A 19106-nucleotide genomic window follows, 5' to 3' on the forward strand; every position below is an offset into this window, starting at 1 on the left:
GCAAACCGAATTTGCAAAGTCCACACACTAAAAAATTAAAAAAATAAAACGCCCCCACATGATCAGTTAGGCTACAAGCAGCAGCTACTTGGACATTGGACGCTGTTTTGAGTTAAAAAAAAATAATAATAATAAATAAATGGGAAAGCTATATAGGATATTTCAGACGATTCAGTCGGACTTGTTTTTTTGTTTTGTTTTTAACAGATATAACCGCAAATATAGTTACAACTCAAAACAGAATTAACCAACAATAATATAATTATAAACAGTAGACAAAAAGCCAGAGAAAGCAAGTTAAATAATAAGCATGTAAAATAAACAGACAAAAAATAAAAATAAATAATAATAAATTGAGCCAGGGGTAACATATCATTTAAAATAAATTCAAGAGAGAGAGAAACGCCTTGAGTCCCTTTTTGTTTTCATTTAAAAAAAGCATAAATATTATACTTTGTGCACAATGTAACAGACTTTAAAGCTTTGGCATTGTTGGAAGAAGAAATAGTACCCATATAACAATTCAGGTCTTTGCAAAAAATAACAAAAAGAGGACAGACACAAATTTACACTTGTGTACAAAAAACTTGGCTAGAAAAACAAACAGATTTATAAGAAATACTTTTCTTTTAGATTCTTGTCAGAGTTATAAAATCCAAATAATACTTAAACACCAAAGAAAAATGTACTAATAAAGAAGCATGTACAAACAGACAACATTTCTTCCAAAAAGTAGCTACATGAACACAATCCCAAAAAAGGTGAGGTACAGACTCGTCTTCCACTCCACAGAAGGAGCAAAGGGGATCCAACTCAGGAAATATTTTTTTGATATAAAGATTGACTGGGTAAAATCGATGTAACAACTTGAATGATAGGCTACCTCTTTAACCTTATTAGTGATTAAATATTTGTTGGATAGAGACCACACTTTCTTCCAAGGAATATCATTAAAACAATTACTCCAATATGATATTACAGAAGGGATAGTAATAATATCATTCTGACAAAATTGTCTGATCTTTCTATTCCTAAGAGAGGAACTAGATAAAAACAGATATTCCCTATTACTGTCTCGCAAGGATGTATCCAAGAGGTAGAAGAGGTAGTTTTTTAAAAGTGCAAAAGCTCCACTAGGGATGGCTTCCATATGGTAAAGTCTCGTGGGGTGACAGGAATACAATATTTAGTTAAGAATTCAGAATAAGAAAACAAATTACCATTTGAATTTATAAGTTGAGAAACCAAAATAATAATATTATTAAACCAATCTGAAAAGAAAAGTGTTTTATTTTTATATCGGATAGGCCTATGGGTTATTCCAAATAAAATACCTGTGGGGACTAAAATTATGTTTGTAAATCAAGTGCCAGACCAAAAGCACCTGCTTATGGAAATTTGACAATTTGATGGCCAATTTAGAGATATTATAATTACATACAAACAGAAAGCGGAGACCACCAACTTTAGAAAAAATATAATTGGGAATATTATTCCATATTGAATCAGAATCGTACAAGAACTGCCTCAACCAATTGATTTTAAACGTATTGTTTAAAGAAGCAAAATCAAGAAAGTTAAAACCGCCATGTTCAAAACTATTTATGACAACAGATTTTTTAATGTAATGTCTCTTGTGTTTCCATAAAAATTCAAAAAGCATTCTATCAACCTTTACACACTCTTGTCCACATGCAGAGAAAGAACAGGGTAGGTCAATCTAGAAACCGCTTTGGCGAGGAGAGCCCTTCCTCATAAGACAAGTCTCTTTGGAGCCATGAATTTAGTAATTAATTTAGTAATTACTGGATCAAAGTTTAAATTCCTTCTCGCATTGACATCTTTACAAACTGTAACACCCAAATAATTCACTTGAGACTTAACAGGAATATTGTGCAGGAATGGAGCAGAAAAAGACTTTAAGGGAAGAAGTTCACATTTATCTAAATTCAAAGACCAGAAGCTTTTGAGAATACTTTGATAAGATCAAGAGCAATAGGGATCTGCAAGACGTTTTTTAAAAAGAGTGTGGTATCATCAGCTAACTGAGTTATAAAAATGTGTTTATCTGCTATTAACCCCTAGTAATTGACTATTCAACAGGGAAGTAGTAAGGAGTTGAGCGGCAATCAAGAACAAATAAGGCGATACCGGGCAACCCTGGCGAACCCCTCTAAATATTAAACCTTGGAGAAGTGCCAGATTTCAGATTAATTGAGCAGTTTCCATTTTTGTATAACATTCTGACAGTTTTGCAAAAGAAATCACCAAAACCAAATTCATACAGGGACTGCAAAATAAATTCATGTTAAAGGGAATCAAAGGCTTTATAAAAATCACACACACACAAAAAAAAAAGAATAAAACTTTACATCTCTAATCAGTTGCTCATAGTTCAACAAATCTAAAACAAGGCTTATATTGTTAGCACCAACTAAGCAAGCCAGAAGCCAAGGCAACAGTGGCAAGGAACCAAAACTCCATCAGGTGACAGAATGGAGAAAAATAAAATAATACATACATAAATTACAACATCAACAAAACTAAAAAAAAATTTTTTTGTTTTTTTGTAAAGTAAGTAATATTTAGTAATATTATCATAATTTCCCTATTTTCGTTTGTGTTATGCATTCTAATTGTATAAACGTATTTTCATAGAATGCAAAAAAAAAAAAAAAAAAAAAAAAACTCTTTTTGCACGTGACGCCACTAGTTAACAATATGCCTCTTTGGGATGAAACCTGACTGAGTTTCGTCTATTATCGTACCCAGAACCCTTTTAAATCTTTTGGCGAGTACCAAAGATAATATCAGTTTAACAAGTCGGACTTGGTAAACTGGTTTATTCAGCTTGTTAAAAGCGATTCGAAACAACGATTCAACCAGGAAGCGAACTTCTCTATTTGACACACGCAAGCACGCACACGTGATATCGGGACCTACTTCTCTGTCATATGATTTTAGTGCATCAGTAACCGAGCAGACGCTGTCAGTTGTGTGCAGACACTTGACATTTTTATTTTTATTTTTATAATTTCCTGCATTAGTAGGGTACGCATAAGTGGACGCACAGCGACAGTAGTGACATGGCTTGTGCTCAGCGGTATGTCAACAAAGTAGTCATCGTCACTGGGGGCACTAGAGGCATTGGAAGGGGCATCGTTAAAGTGTTTGGTAAGGATTTATAGAACATATCTTTCCATTAATAAATCGAAAGTAAAGGAAGAGTAAATAAGAATATTGTCCTGTTTGCTTTGCAGTTCAAAATGGGTCCAAAGTTGTGTTCTGCGCTCAAGAGAGTATGTGATTGATTTAAATATACTTTTGAAGATAGGTTGATTACAGCAATGAATGCAATAACGTTTCCTTCTTTTTCCTATATCTGTCAGCTGAGTTGCCAGCTGGCCAGTCTCTTGAGTCTGAGCTGAATAAGGAAGGGCCGGGATCATGCATGTTTTTGTCATGTGACGTGACAAAAGAGGATGACATCAAGGTATATTCACAGGCGTTCATTGTATGGTTGCATAACTTGCATTCATAATTGTCACTCACCTCAGTCTCTGTCCTACCCCTTTATTTTCTTCTTCTCAAACGTTACTTTATTTATTCATTAAAGCTTTAGCAGTTTAACCTTTTATGGTTTTAGGGTTCAGTTTTTTTTTGCATGCTTGAAAAAGGTTTCCATTTAAAACTTTTCTAAAATATAATTTATAAAGGCTTTATATATATATATATATATATATATATATATATATATATATATATATATATTGTGTGTGATTTTTCATTTTATATTAAACTATATAAGAACAAAAAAAAGTTATATTCTAAATGTTTTATTGTAATTTTTTTATCATATCTTACCTTGAAGCGATTAATAAGTGAGACGATTGCGAAATTTGGGCAAATCGACTGTTTGGTGAACAACGCTGGGTGGCGTAAGTCAAAGTTTTGTTTTTGTACTTAAAGTTTAAACTTTATTTGTTCTACACTATTTTGTGGTAATTATTTTAACCAATGACTTTTACATTTATTTAGAAAATAATAATAATTTATTTCCAAATAATGATTAAAAATAAATAAATAGTTTAATAATACTGATTTAATCTGAAATCCCTAAATGGCACATCAGACCCCCCTCACAAGTCCACAGACGAAACCACTGCAGAGGAGTTTAGAGACCTGCTTAATTTGAACCTCATCAACTACTTCCTTACTTCCAAGGTAAAATCTCAAGTAACATAACACTCTGGTCTCCTCACTTTTGCATTATGACTGATTTTTTATTTATTTTATCTTTTAACTAACCTCTTTTTATTACCTCGGGGCAGTATGCACTGCCGTACCTGCGCAAAACGCAAGGAAACATCATCAATTTATCCAGCCTTGTCGCCTCAATAGGTCAGAGAGACGCAGCTACCTATGTGGCAACCAAGGTGAGTTTTTCTGATTGTGCCAAATGCAAGTGATCATCTTGAAAGTAATAGCAATATTTCCATATATCCACAAGGGGGCGGTCACCGCAATGACTAAAGCAATGGCTGTGGATGAGAGTCGCTATCAAGTGAGAGTCAACTGGTGAGTGAAATTGTCACCCTGCCATCTAAGCAGTTCCTTGCTTTTTTATTTATATCTAAACTATTCATTTATTTTCTCTAATCCTACTGAATTTCCATCTGTGTACATTTTTTATTATTTATGTTTATTACCAGGCTTTAAATTCAAACTCTTTTATAGCATCTCTCCAGGCAATATTATGACATCTCTGTGGGAGGAGCTTGCTGGCCTAACCGAAAACCCTTCTGCCACTATTAAGGGGGGAGAAAATGCTCAGGTAAGTGTTCATAAGGGCAAATGAGCAATAGAAGAAGCTGGTGTTCTGCTGGATATGTTATAGTAACAATTTTCTACTCAACAGCTGATTGGTCGAATGGGAACAGAGGCTGAGAGTGGGTTAGCTGCTCTTTTCTTGGCAGCTGATGCCACTTTCTGTACTGGGATTGATTTGTTTCTAAGCGGAGGGGCCGAACTGAACTACGGCTTCAAAAGCCAAGTTCCATAACTGAACAATGATGGAAAGGTCCTTGAAATGATAATATGGTTTCATTCCTCCTCTCAGACAGCTTGTTTGATGCTTTGGAGACAGTGCTGCTTCAAAATGCAACTATTTGCAGACAAAATATGAGATTTTGGTTACATTTTTTAAGGTGCCTTTGTTACAGTGTTACTATGCAAATAAGTACTGTTAGTATTTACTTTATGATTAGAGTTTTGTTTAGGGTTAATTACTTATAATTATGTATAATGGTCAGGTAAATGATGTATACCTGACCATTGTTACATTTAAAGCCATCTGCAATTGTTTGCATTTCTAAAAGTAATAGAATTTTTGTGTGGTGCTGGTGGGGGTGTTATGTTATGTGTGAAATTTAAATTAATCTAAAAGCTTTTTCATTTTTATTAATGCTGATATTACAGTACTTAAATATTATATGAAAGGGACCTCACCTAACTGTAAATTACAGTACCATGAATATGCTTGCAAAGACTGATGTTTACAAGTAATCATTTCCAGGCCAGTGTGTCACATAATAATCAGATTTTAACTGTGTAGTGTAATTTAGTGGTTTTGAAACTTGATAAATGACTCTTGATAGGTTGTGATTTGTTTCATACATTGTATTTCTGCAATTTTTTGTACCAATTAAACTAATTATTGTACATGTGTTGTCAAATTATTTTATTTCATATTAACTAGAAAAAGTATGACAGACCTTTAACATGTCCAGTGCCACTCAAGGGATCTGACAAAATTAATAATGTGCATACTGTCGTGAGTCCTTTGATATCAAAATGATACAGCGATTAAAAGAGCTAGTAAATCCTTAATTTAAAAGTTTGAGACAGAAAATTCAATCAATTAAATATGCAAAATGGAGTTCAGTCTTCTGTGAACTCTAAACCGACCAACACAGCCAGGTGATATGGGGTGCCGTTTGTAAAGCGGCTCACGCTGAAAATAACAGCAACATTTCATCACATTTAGCTTCAAACAATGTTTAAAAAAACTGGTATGAATTTTTGACGGTCACTTTTTAGCACATTTACAACAATATTTGTCAACTTAGAGATATTTTAAATAGTTAAATCTAAATATTAAATGTTACACCTAAATGTTACACCTAAATGTTAAATCTAAATGTTAAATCTAAATCTAAATATTAAATCTAAATATTAAATCTAAATCTAAATGTTAAATCTAAATCTAAATGTTGAACCTAAATCTAAATGTTGATGTGTTTTGAATTTGCATATTTGTTAAATATTTAGTTTCACCTGAAACATTTAGATTCAACATTTAGATTTAGATTTAACATTTAGATTCAACATTTAGATTTAACATTTAGATTTAGATTTAACATTTAGATTTAACATTTAGATTTAGATTTAATATTTAGATTTAACATTAAGATTTAGATTTAACATTTAGATTTAGATTTAGCATTTAGATTTAACATTTAGGTGTAACATTTAATATTTAGATTTAACTATTTAAAATATCTCTAAGTTGACAAATATTGTTGTAAATGTGCTAAAAAGTGACCGTCAAAAATTCATACCAGTTTTTTTAAACATTGTTTGAAGCTAAATGTGACAAAATGTTGCTGTTATTTTCAGCGTGAGCCGCTTTACAAACGGCACCCCATAGGTGACAGCCTATATTTATTTGTATGACATCATCATCTGAAGGTATTGCCATAAAACATATTTCTTCGAATTTCTAAAAGCCAATCAATAAGCCGGATCGGACCAACGCCTCATATACTAACCCATGACTGGAATGTTTCCCTCATGACCTTGTTTAACCCCGTTGATTTGACCACAGTTCTTTTTTATCCAATCAGATGTGAGAGATCCGTCCCTCCTACCCGCGGGTTATTATTAACCCTTTGATGGATGGGGATTGTTTTGTTTGTAATATTAATGCATTTTTAAATTAATATAAAGATGTAATGATATAATCAATTCATACTTATTTATTAAAGAATATGGAATGAGTGGTCATAAATATAAAAGTGTTCTCCTCATTTAGAAAGTTTCTAGTATCTGCCTTTTGAAGGCTTATCCTAGTGGCATAACAAATAACAGCATCAAAGATATGTAGAATAAGAATTTTGATGCGAATACCACACTGGCTTGTGTTGAAAAGGATGAGAATAAGCTTTACTGTTTTATAACCCGAGCACATTTCCGTTGTTTCTTTGGGCTCCAATCCGGAACGCAGAGATCCGTCAGTCTGGGGCAGTTGCTCCCACTCGGACTAGTTTACCATTCATCTCTCAGCAGCAATGGCAGCGCTCAGGACGGTGAGTTCAAAGATCATTTCACTTATCTTCGCCACCACATCTCCAAATCATTCTATTAATTATTGATGGCTCCGTAAACACACTCGACGTGTATCTGGAGTATATTTAACAGAACTGTATTAATCAGCTTTAAACTGCGGATCATCGACGTTGCAAATCGACAACACGCAAGTTTCAATCATCACAAGTGCAGGAGGCATATTTTTAAGTGTTTGGTTTTACATTTAACGTTAGGTTAAAACGTTTTTTATTTTATTCTTTTATTACTCTGAATTTCTGTTTTCAAAAATGCCTGCAAATCGCGGGTGAACGCTTGCGCTATGAATGACTGCAGCTTTCCACGTATTTCCGGCATTCAGACTTAACATTCATATCTATTTATGTTGCCAGCATGTTTTCTTTTTTTATTACTAGTATTTTAATACTTTGAGGCTGTATTTTACTTTCAATTTAACTATTTGTTAGATAGAGAGACTTGTAGGCTATTCATTACAGTAGTGACCCATACAATTTAAGTTGATTATTCACTAGTGTTCCTTTGCTTCTAGTCACTATCCAACAAGTAGCCTAACTTTTACTGGTTCAAAATTGCAAATAAAATCAATATGGATCTTGTGATATTATCTACTCATTTCCAACTAGTAGCCTATGTAGTCTAGTTTGGTGCTGGTACCTATTCCTGTTTCACTTGAGAGTGACGTGTCATCAGGTGCAAGTACTTATTCTTTAGTTACATTTAACTAAATGTTCGATCTTATTAGATTTTTAATATTCAACTAAAAGGTTCTGACTAGTATTCATTACATATGTTGGGGTAAAAATATATGTAAACAAGTGAAATAAGAAATCATACTAACTGAGTTAGATAGTACTCTCCAAATAGATACTAAGAAATATGTGCTACTACTTTAATCAATGGTTAGAAGTAAATGTTAGAATTTATTTATTATTGTGAAGGTTATTTTTTGTGAAGTTGAAAAAGATACTAGAAACTATTAGGTTACTTGCTATTAATTAAAATAAATACTAGTTGCAATAATATAGGCTAGTTAATTTTTCAGGAACGAATGGTCAAGCATCTTTCCATAAGACGCATTGTTTGCCGCATTATTCACAGCGTTAAGAGAGTTTACCTAACAGATCGATTAGCAAGCTATCATGTAGCCATGCTACATTATTTATTTGGCAAACAAATGCCTAATAAAACATGCAAAACGAATTAGAAGAGGAGCTGACTGGTGTGTGTCTTAGTTTATTAAGGGGAAAAAAAGCAAACTTTCTTTTGCTTTGCTGATTCACTCTGGGGTTTTAGCTATTAAAAGCACGGTTACTGTGTGACCCAGCTGTCTCCTTGTGCATAAATGCAGGTATATACAGCTGGTACATACTCAACCTTCACATCTCATGAGGGCTAAACAGCAGCTGTCAAAAACAACACATGAAAGGAAATGGTTGAAGTCACACTCTGTTTCTTTGTTTTTAAGGCACTTAATGGACGCTTTCTTCATCCTCTCTCCCTGTCATGTGGGTCGTTGCGGTTCGTCAGTTCCTCCTTCAAGGTATTAAAACAAACCTGTCGAGCCAGGTTCACAGCACCACTTTTATTTCCGTTCCACCAACCTGGTCAGCCTGGGCCTCAGGTCTTGTGAATTTGTGCAATTGTTTCAGTTTTACCTCAGAGTCGATACAGTCACATTTTTGGGGGCAATGCAGATCTTTTCCAGACTTGTAAACTTTTACGGCTCATCCTGAGTTGCAGTTTCTGAAGTGTTAAGCAGGCCACGGTGTCACCTTGTGGGATCTGACGTCTCTTTTCTTTGTGCCTTTGCCCTCTTGCACGCTTTCTTTCTTCCAACAACCCCCTTCCCTTCTTCTCACTGCAATTTAATTGAATTCAATTTCTATAAAAGCTTGACTGGCATGATGAATCCAGATTCATTTTTCAAATGCATGTGCAATCAATGATAATGAATAAACACCTGTCCACGTGCCCGCTTTACTCCCCCGCCCCTCTCTGTCTTTTCGTTTTCTCTCCCTCTTTTTTTGTCTTTCTCTCCCTTTTTGTTTGTGTCAGGCTGCAGATCTTACTATAGAGAGGAACCCTGTACTGAAGCCAAAGCCGGACCCTTCGACACTTGTGTTTGGCAAGCAGTTTTCGGACCACATGCTGACCATCAGTTGGTCTGCTGCAGGAGGATGGGAGGCACCTCAGATCAAGCCTTTCCAGAATCTGTCCCTTCATCCTGCTTCCTCAGCCCTGCATTACTCCATAGAGGTAAGGGAGTGTGTGAACCACATGGTTCTTAGCATCTTTTTCTCATTTCGCCAAAAGCGACTAGGTTTTTTTTTCCAACTCAGCTGTTTTTAAGACATGTACAAATTTTGAAATATAATGACTGCACAATTTTCTCCTCTATATTATAATTGCAATTATTAATTTATAAATGTACGTATCTCATTTATTATTGTCTTAATTTATTTTTATTATTGTGTGTGTGTATATGTTTATAATTCATCATCTTCTTTTTACACATTTTATAAAATATTATTGATTAATATATAGTTAATTATTCAGCTCAACAATGAAGGTTATATGCAGTACCGCTCAAAAGTTTGGGGTAAAAAATATATATTTTTTTAAAGAAATTAATACTTTTATTCATCAAGGATGACTTTTATTCATAAGTGACAGTAAAGACATTTGTTACAATAGATTTCTATTTCAAATGCTGTTCTTTTGATTTTCTTTTCATTGAAAGAATCCTGGAAAAAAATGTTTTATCATATCATCCTTTCCACAAAAAATTCAACATTGATGATAATAAGAACCGTTATTAATAATTGAGCACCAACAATATTTATAATTATAATATATATTTATATTTATATATATTTAATATTTATTTATTTATTAATATAATATCTCTCTCTCTCTCTATATATATATATATATATATATATATATATATATATATATAAATTATAAATATTGTTGGTGCTCAATTATTAATAACGGTTCTTTGAGATATATATATATATATATATATATAAAATATTATATTATATTTTTATATATATATATTATATTATATTATATTATATTATTATTTATATTTTTGTCTGATCTTTTTTGTTCTTCTGTTTTATTCTCAGCTATTTGAGGGCATGAAGGCCTTCCGGGGAGTAGATAACCGTATCCGTCTCTTCAGACCTATGTTGAATATGGAGCGCATGTACCGGAGCTCTGAAAGGAGCTGCCTACCTGTTAGTCTTCATCTTATCCTATTAGGCATTTACAGACCTACTTTAGTTTATTGACTGATGCTCTTTGATATTATCACATTTCAAATGAGCCAATCTGTGGACTGTATCTCCTTCCATCACCATCAGCATATTCTCCCTGTCTGTCTCTTCTAGTTGTTTGATAAGGTCGAACTGGTGAAGTGTATCAATAAGCTGGTTGAGATCGATCAAGAATGGGTTCCTTACTCCACAGATGCCAGTCTGTACATCAGACCCACGTTTATAGGAACTGAAGTAAGAAACCTTAAATATTCAAATATACACTCACCGGCCACTTTATTTGGTACACCTGTTAATCAGCCAATCACATGGCAGTACCTCAATGCATTTAAGCATGTAGACATGGTCAAAACGATCTGCTGAAGTTGAAACTGAGCATCAGAATGGAGAAGAAAGGTGATTTAAGTGACTTTGAATGTGGCATGGTTGTTGATGCTAGATGGGCTAGATCTACTGGGATTTTCACACACAACCATCTCTAGGGTTTGCAGAAAATGGTCAGAAAAAGAGAAAATATTCCCTTGTTGATGCCAGAGAGTGGCCAGACTGGTTCGAGCTGATATAAAGGCAACAGTAACTCAAATAACCACTCATTACAACCGAGGTCTGCAGAAGACCATATCTGAACGCACAACACATCGAACCTGATGGGGTACAGCAGCAGAAGATCACACCGGGTGCCACTCGTGTCAGCTATGAACGGGAAACTGAGGCTACAATTCACACGGGCTCACCAAAATTGGGCAAAAGAAGATTGGAAAAACATTGCCTGGCATCAACAGTTCAGGCTACTGCTGGTGGTGTAATGGTGTGGGGAATATTTTCTTGACACACTTTGGGCTCCTTAGTACCAACTGAGCATCGTTTAAATACCACAGCCTACCTGAGCACTGTTGCTGATCATGTCCATCCCTTTATGACCACAGTGTACCCATCTTCTGATGGCTGCTTCCAGCGGGAAAGTCATCTCAAACTTGTTTCTTGAACATGACAATGAGTTCACTATACTCATCTCAATCCAATAGAGCACCTTTGGGATGTGGTGGAACAGGAGATTCACATCATGGATGTGCAGCCGACAAATCTGCAGCAATTGTGATGCTATCATGTCATTATGGAGCAAAATGTCTGAGGAATGTTTCCAGCTATGCCATGAGAAATAAGGCAGTTCTGAAGGCAAAATGGTGTCCAAACCAGTACTAGCAAAGTGTACCTAATAAAGTGGCCAGTGAGTGTAATCTGTTGAATGATTTTGGTCTTTTCATCTTTAATTGTGACCATCCTTCTTTTTTTCAGCCTTCTCTAGGTGTATCTCGAGCTGGTCACGCTTTGCTCTTTGTCATTATTGGACCAGTTGGACCTTATTTTGCTACTGGAGGCTTTAGTCCGGTGTCTTTGCTGGCGGATCCTCGATACGTTCGGGCCTGGAGGGGCGGCGTTGGAGAATACAAGATGGGAGGGTGAGTTTTCACAAAGACTTTTGTATATCACATATACATTCCTCATGAGCATATGAGCATAAAGGCCCGTACACACCGGGACGAATATCGGCGCGCGTTATTCGCCAGCGTTTTTCAACGCGTTTTTTCTGTTCACACCCAAGCGATTTTCGCTGACGATGAGCCGAGTGAACATGCAAATTCATTCCCTGACATTAGATGGCGCTTAATGTAAAACAGAAATACAATACCACTCCATAACAGTCTATACTCTGCAATACCACTCCATAACAGTTCTCTTTTAACAAGATTTTTGTAGTCGCTGTCGCGTTTGTCATATAGTTCTTTATTCCGACACCAACGAGACCAGCAGCTCTACATTCATCTTGCCTTGCATCTTCCTCGTCATTTCTTCCCGGCAGTGTCTGTCTATGGGTAGTCTAGACGCTACTTGGCGTATATCTTCTTCGTTGTTACGTTTGTGTGCTCGGCAAGACCATTTTGTGTTTGAGCGCCCCCAAGTTGTGTTTTACTGTAACTTCAGAAGCTCCAGACACGTGAGCAAAAGCGCCAATCTCATTGGTCGGATAGTTTTTGACGCGGCGCGTCAAAAGAAAAAAACGAACCCGGCGCGTTTAAAAAAAAATTACGCTTTTACGCGTGGCGTTTTTCGCGTCGGTGTGCACACTCACATTGGCGGCCTTTGTTTAGTCACGAGGCGTTAAACGTCGGCGAATATCACGCGCGAAATTCGTCCCGGTGTGTACGGGCCTTAAGCATACATTATAATAGTTGTACAACCATGAATAAAATGAAAATATTTTGTATTGATGGAAACATTTTGGTGTTATTAATTTGGTGTTAAAAAAACAAATTTTCCTAATTAACCCTGCTAATTTAAAGCAGAAATGTGTCACAAATGACTATTTTTGGTCACACTTTATATTAGGTGTTTTGAACAAATATGTACTTGGCTAGTAGGTACAATGTAATTATTGTGTTCATGTTGTACAGAAAAACACTTGTTGCTATTGAGACAGGTTTGGTGGTATGGCAGATGTAAGGGGTAAGGGAAGGGTCAACAGTGTGTTAGTACATAGCAGTTTTATATTAAGACACTTAATATAAAGTGGGACCTTAATATTTGTCACTGAACTCTTTGGAACCATTATCTCTGGTTTGTACTATTTCTATTATTATTGAATAAGCAAAAGCATTTCAAATGTTACTTATCTGCATTAAACTTGAATCCAGTTTCTCGTTGTTGCAGGAATAGTGATGCATTTTCTCGTTTGTTTAAATGGTGAAGTCATGAATTGCAGAAGAGCAGTTACACTTCGGCTGGAGATTATTTGTTTGTCACACTCCATTGCCCTTTGAATGGTTCAAAGCAAATGTTGTTGTTGTTTTGCACCAATGTGGAGTCTTCAGAGTAGATGATCACATTTAGGTCATTCAGAGAATTTCAGCCTTGCGCGAGCTGCAGTAAGCTAGTCATGTGCTTATGTGGATTGTTGTAAATCCTCAGCGGTTTGCTGACCCTTCACACTAATGCAGCTCTGGCTTCTGTTTATATGCTGTATCTGTCTCAACTCTCTTATCAGTCCTTGCCTCACTGTCCCATCAAGTATTTGAGGTCCACTTTAGCAAATCTTTTTGCTGCTGTCCCGTAGTGTTCAGATAATGTGTAGACAGCATATGTCTGTTTAAATTATGAATCAGTGTTTTCACTCTTGGTTATAAACTTCTTCCTTTTCAAATGTTTGGTTTAAACATACTAACCCATTGTTTTTGTGCCCCGAATGCAGCTCTGTAATTGTGGCTTTATGTTTCCCAGTAACTACGGACCGACAATCGCCGTTCAGAGCGAGGCGGCCAGGCAGGGCTGCCAGCAGGTCCTCTGGCTGTACGGAGACAATGAGGAGATCACTGAGGTCGGAACCATGAATCTCTTCATCTACTGGACCACAGAGAAAGGAGGTGAGAGTAACTTCTACAGGGTTTCTGAAGGTCTTAAAAAGTCTTAATTCGTTCTTACACAAATTAAAGGGATAGTTCACCCAAAAATGAAAATGAGCCCATGATTTACTCACCCTCAAGCCATCCTAGGTGTATATGACATTCTTCTTTCAGACGAATACAATCAGAGTTATATAAAAAAATGTCCTGGCTCTTCCAAGCTTTATAATGGCAGTGAATTGTCGTTTCTGTTTTGAAGTCCATAGAAATGCATCTATCCATCATAAAAGTGCTCCACACGGCTCTGGGGGGTTAATAAAGGCCTTCTGAAGTGAAGCGATGCATTTACGCAGTCTACTTTTGCCTGAAGTGCAACTTGTGACGTCGAAAGTAGCCTAAATATCAGCAGTACGTCGCATTACTCGCATAAGTTTTCTGTTTAGGGGTAGGTTCAGTGTAAGGGGATAGAATATACAGTTTGTACAGTATAAAAACTATTATGCCTATGGAGAGTCCCTGTAAACCGTGCGTGTGTGTGTGTAAAAATTCCTTACTGGGTTTCTGCAGTTCCTGTCAGGGATATCAGGAAATTAAGATATGCAGATATGCCCAGAAAAGTCTTAAAAATGAATAAAATCTTAAATTTTAACATTATATTCATTATAGAAACCTATAACTTAATATTTACTTATTCCAGAACTTGGTCTTTGTTTGTTTAAAATCAGTTTTTTTTCTTTTTCTCTCCTTATTCGATAATCATGAAGGAACGGAAAAGCTATGGAAATACATTTATAAAAAGGTGTGGGAGCCCTGAAGAGACAAAAAAAAGCAAGTGTTAAAATCACAATGGATATTGCTTTTGGTTCATTTCTCACTCTCTCAGAATAGCCAGGTCAATTCAAGTGCATTGCATTGTGGGATACAGTTTCTCATGCAGTGAGCCCTGCTGTATGTTTTGGCAAGATGTTAATTTAGTTGATAGTTCAGTATTCCATGTGGAATGATGATGCTTGTCTCCCCCTGCTGGTGAATTTGTGGACATTTTCCATACTGTGATTTGTGGACATTTTCACAGTATACTCCAATACTGTGAAGCTGCTTTGATACAATCTGTATTGTGAAAAGCGCTATACAAATAAACTTGACTTGACTTGACATTTATGTGTCTTTGTAGAGAAAGAGCTCGTCACCCCTCCACTTGATGGCGTCATTCTTCCAGGAGTCACCAGGCAGGCACTGCTGGACCTCGCAAGAGAATGGGTAGGAGAAAGAGAAATATGAAATGCTGATGGAAAAGGGGAAAGAAGAAAAAGTGAAATGGAGAGTTGCTTAAAAGTGAAAGGGATTTTGAGCAGGGAAGGAAGATTAGATCCATCCATCTATCTGTCTGTCTTTCTGTCTGTCTGTCTGTCTGTCTGTCTCTCTCTATCTCTCTGTCTCTCTATCTATCTATCTGTCTATCTGTCTCTATCTATATATTATCAAAAGGTTTGCTTAATTAAAGAACTATATTTATATGCTAATAACAATGTCAATGATATGACAATGACACATTAAGGACATGTGCCATGCTAACACCATGCTATTCTTTTAAATACCGTGGAATACTATTTAAATACCATAGTATATGACTGGAGTCGGGAGCCCTTTTTTTTTTTTACCAAAGAACAATTTTTTATAAAAATTTTTTGGTTAATGCATTTTTCCAAAAGAGCCACAGCAACAAAAAAAATGTCTTGTTTTGTTCAACAAATGTCAAAGAAAATTGTTCAATACCATTTCAATACTAGTAACTTTTTTTTATTTCAGGTCCATTGACAACTAAAAACTAACAAATATACAACAAATAATAAATGAGCAATATGGAATTAATTGTGCATGGCTTTTTGTTGGTAAAGAGAGCGAGAACTGGCGAGTCGTGATTTTTGTCAAAGAGTCAGGTGTGACTCACGAGTCATAGGTTCCCAACAGCTGGTATATGACTATGGTAATCGTTCCATAGCATGTTATTAAGTACCAAGATGTCTGTTGCCATACCTGTACATGATTCCAGCACAGTATGTTTTGTAACGGTTGTGTGTCTTTTTATTTTATTTTATTTTATTTTTTTAGGGGGACTTCAAAGTGACAGAGCGTCAAGTATTAATGCAGGATCTGATAGGCGCTTTAGATGATGGACGGGTTCTGGAGGTGTTCGGTTCTGGGACTGCGTGTGTGGTGTGTCCAGTTGGCAGTCTGCTCTACAGAGGAAAGGTAACAGGAATGCACACTTCGGCTCTCATGCAGATGTCCATTGATTGCATTTTTACAGCTTAATAAGAATTATAATGATAATTTATTTGTACTTAAGAGGAAATTTGTTTCCACCTTAGATGTGTACATAACACGACATAAAACATGTTAACTTATCATAATAGAATCAAAACAATCAGACATATCACATATCTCAAAAAAAGAAAGAAAAAGGGAAAGCATAAGATGACGTATCAATGGCCAATATCCTATGTATTTAAAGCTCGTATAGCTACAGGAACAAAACTCTTACTATACATGGGTAATCTTCACCTACGGCCAGAAGGAAGGGGAGTGAAATATTGATAGAGTGGGTGGTTTAGGTCATTTAAGATTTTATGTGCTTTATTACGCGTATACATTCTCCTCCCCCTTCACATCGGTCATAATCATTTTAATTTATACTTTACCTTTGCAGTTTATATAAACCACACATCTCACATATTTCAACAGGGTATCTTGCTTTATTATTATTTATTATGAATTTCTTAAATAACCAAACTTTAACGACATAAGGGCAGATCCTTTGCGCACAGCTGATGACGCTGTGAAGTGATGCTCGAGTGATCAAGTATTCCAATATGTAAAAAAGCTTTCATTCGATTCCTCCGTCCTCCTTTTCTTTCCTCGCATCCTACCGGGGGTGGAGCTGATACTCGAGGAAAGGAAACGAGGATGCACCAATAAGAATTGAGAAGCACCCCTAGTACCCCTAGCTGGTTGAAGTGAAGTATATTACTACATTTATTGAAAGCTTTTTATTGTTTAGACCTACCAAATTCCTACAATGAAGAATGGTCCAGACCTTGCCAAGAGATTCCATAAGGAGCTCACTGACATCCAGGTAAAATCCTGTTACTTTTGGAATTACTCTACCCAGGAAATCCAGAGTTCTCGCGAGAGCACAATTTGAATTTTCTCAGCGAGTTACTCTGGCATTGAGTAATGATGCTCATTAAATATGCCCTAAATATCGCCAGAGGCGAGCTAAACAGATGACGACAGCGCTAGTGACAGCGCAATCACGACAGTGATTGGTCATAGTGTTATCCAATTGTGTGCAGTGAGATTTTCAAATGCATGCTTGGTGCCACCCCTCGAGTTGGCCGATTTTCATTAGTCAATGCCAGACCCTTAATCTTTTGGATCTGGATTTCCAGGCTAGAATTACTCTTGAATTCATAATAAATTCATAATTTTTCTTTCATTCCATCCTAAACTTCTGCTGTTTCTCCATGTACAGTATGGGCGCATTCAGAAGGACTGGGCACCGCTGGTCATCTAACTGATCTCACGCAGGTTTCGTGTCTAAAACCTCTCATCTCACGTGTTTGTGTGTGGACTAAATTGACAGGGGTGTTATTCTACAGTAACAACAACCTTTCTAAATGGAAAACCACCTATTAAATATATATAGTCTTTCCAAATGACTTTACATCCTGCTTGCACTAGAAATGTCCTTAAACCTGTCGAGCACAAGCGTCATAAGCCATATGCGAGTAGCAAGGTACAAAGGCACAAGCAAATATGTTCTCCTTGATGTAGTTGCTGGTCCTGTCTTTTAAAGGTTGTTTTTTGTTTTTCCAACCAGTCATGTGTTCTCCATTTCCTATAATAGCTGACAACTTTTTAAAAAATTTTCAACAACTTTTAACTGTATTAACATTTAAAAAGTTATATTGAGGGATAAGAAATCAGGCAGTTGAGAAGGATCAGACTTCAGCACATATTGATTTTAATGTAAATGTTCATTCGCTGAGCTGCTTGTTTGTGTAATGTAAGAGAACTGACTGTCATGCTTTTCTTACTATCAAGGGGACATGCATTTATTCATTTTGCTTCACTTTAAACCGTTCTGTTTTCTTTTAAAAGACACTAAATTGGTCTTATGGCAAAAATGTAAAAACTGTAAATGATTGTATATGTCTATCTAGAGGAGGATGCTACTTCAAGGACAATGTATTATCACCAGATTTAGAGGATTTAAAACCGTGAGCTGAACTTATGCACGCACAAAGGGCTTCAGGACAGCCCAGACATAGCAGCTCTAGAGACCACTAGAATAATGTTGATGTGATCATCACTAGACTGTGTGTGTTGACTATGATATCTGGAACAGCAATGTGACCTGTACATGTGTGTGAAATATGTAATGTTTGCTGAACATGTAGAATTTATTGGTTTTAACTTATTTCTGGTGTCGTTTTAGTGGTTATGGCTAGAATACACATCGGCTGTCTTTTTTTAATTCTTTGTGAACACCCTCTCATTTCATTTTTTTTTTGGTCTTCATTTTAAACGTACATTTTAATCCGTGCACTCCACATCTCTCTTCTAAGTGCCTGATGGAGTCGGCTGTTACTTCGTCTCTTGAGTTATCGTTCACATTTATCATTTCTGTTCTGAAGGGGGCTGCTGTTGTGTTCATGCTTGTTTTTTGTTGTTGGTGGTTTTCGGGACAGATGTCTTTACTTTTTCTGTTACTGTATTTTTACAAATAAACTCCTTTGGCGTCCAAATGTATAACATGCCTTTTGCTTCAACCACCTACAAATATTTGTTTCTGCAGGTCTAGTTTGCTTTCATGCGTGGTTTCATAAAAAATTATATTTTGTCACTGTAAAATGTTTGGAAATGTCCTGCACACATTATTGGCTGAATGTCACTTGTCAAGAACATGTCTGATTTATATTTTATCCCAAAAGTAATCAAAAGAAAATTAGGTTACACTTTATTTCAATGGTCC

At 35.9% G+C, this 19106-nt stretch overlaps 2 protein-coding genes across 2 annotated transcripts; both read left to right on the top strand.

Moving 5' to 3' along the window:
- The first annotated feature begins 2712 nt into the window (after positions 1–2712).
- On the top strand, positions 2713–5721 carry hsd17b14 (hydroxysteroid (17-beta) dehydrogenase 14). The gene is made up of 9 exons (XM_082143425.1): positions 2713–3174; positions 3261–3299; positions 3390–3493; positions 3872–3938; positions 4133–4224; positions 4332–4436; positions 4511–4578; positions 4738–4834; positions 4919–5721. The coding sequence occupies exons 1-9, from the start codon at positions 3087–3089 to the stop codon at positions 5060–5062; spliced, it is 804 nt and encodes a 267-aa protein (XP_081999551.1). The 5' UTR covers positions 2713–3086; the 3' UTR covers positions 5063–5721.
- Positions 5722–7010: 1289 nt separating this feature from the next.
- bcat2 (branched chain amino-acid transaminase 2, mitochondrial) lies at positions 7011–18879 on the top strand. Its single transcript, XM_082143144.1, has 11 exons — positions 7011–7367; positions 8852–8926; positions 9442–9642; positions 10521–10631; positions 10785–10904; positions 11967–12130; positions 13947–14089; positions 15243–15328; positions 16181–16321; positions 17130–17204; positions 17604–18879. Exons 1-11 carry the CDS (start codon positions 7350–7352, stop codon positions 17643–17645), a joined length of 1176 nt encoding a protein of 391 aa, XP_081999270.1. The 5' UTR covers positions 7011–7349; the 3' UTR covers positions 17646–18879.
- The last annotated feature ends 227 nt before the right edge of the window (positions 18880–19106 follow it).

This window comes from Leuciscus leuciscus, assembly GCF_965113295.1.
Source record: "Leuciscus leuciscus genome assembly, chromosome: 1".
Lineage (NCBI taxonomy): Eukaryota > Metazoa > Chordata > Actinopteri > Cypriniformes > Leuciscidae > Leuciscus > Leuciscus leuciscus.

Excerpts from the sequence above, each read along its gene's own strand:
- hsd17b14 (XM_082143425.1), top strand. The coding sequence starts at position 3,087 with ATGGCTTGTGCTCAGCGGTATGTCAACAAAGTAGTCATCGTCACTGGG. Across the intron at positions 3,494-3,871 it reads CAAAAGAGGATGACATCAAG|CGATTAATAAGTGAGACGAT; the intron begins GTATATTCACAG and ends CTTACCTTGAAG. Across the intron at positions 3,939-4,132 it reads GGTGAACAACGCTGGGTGGC|ACCCCCCTCACAAGTCCACA; the intron begins GTAAGTCAAAGT and ends ATGGCACATCAG.
- bcat2 (XM_082143144.1), top strand. Across the intron at positions 10,905-11,966 it reads CCACGTTTATAGGAACTGAA|CCTTCTCTAGGTGTATCTCG; the intron begins GTAAGAAACCTT and ends TCTTTTTTTCAG. Across the intron at positions 15,329-16,180 it reads TGGACCTCGCAAGAGAATGG|GGGGACTTCAAAGTGACAGA; the intron begins GTAGGAGAAAGA and ends TTATTTTTTTAG.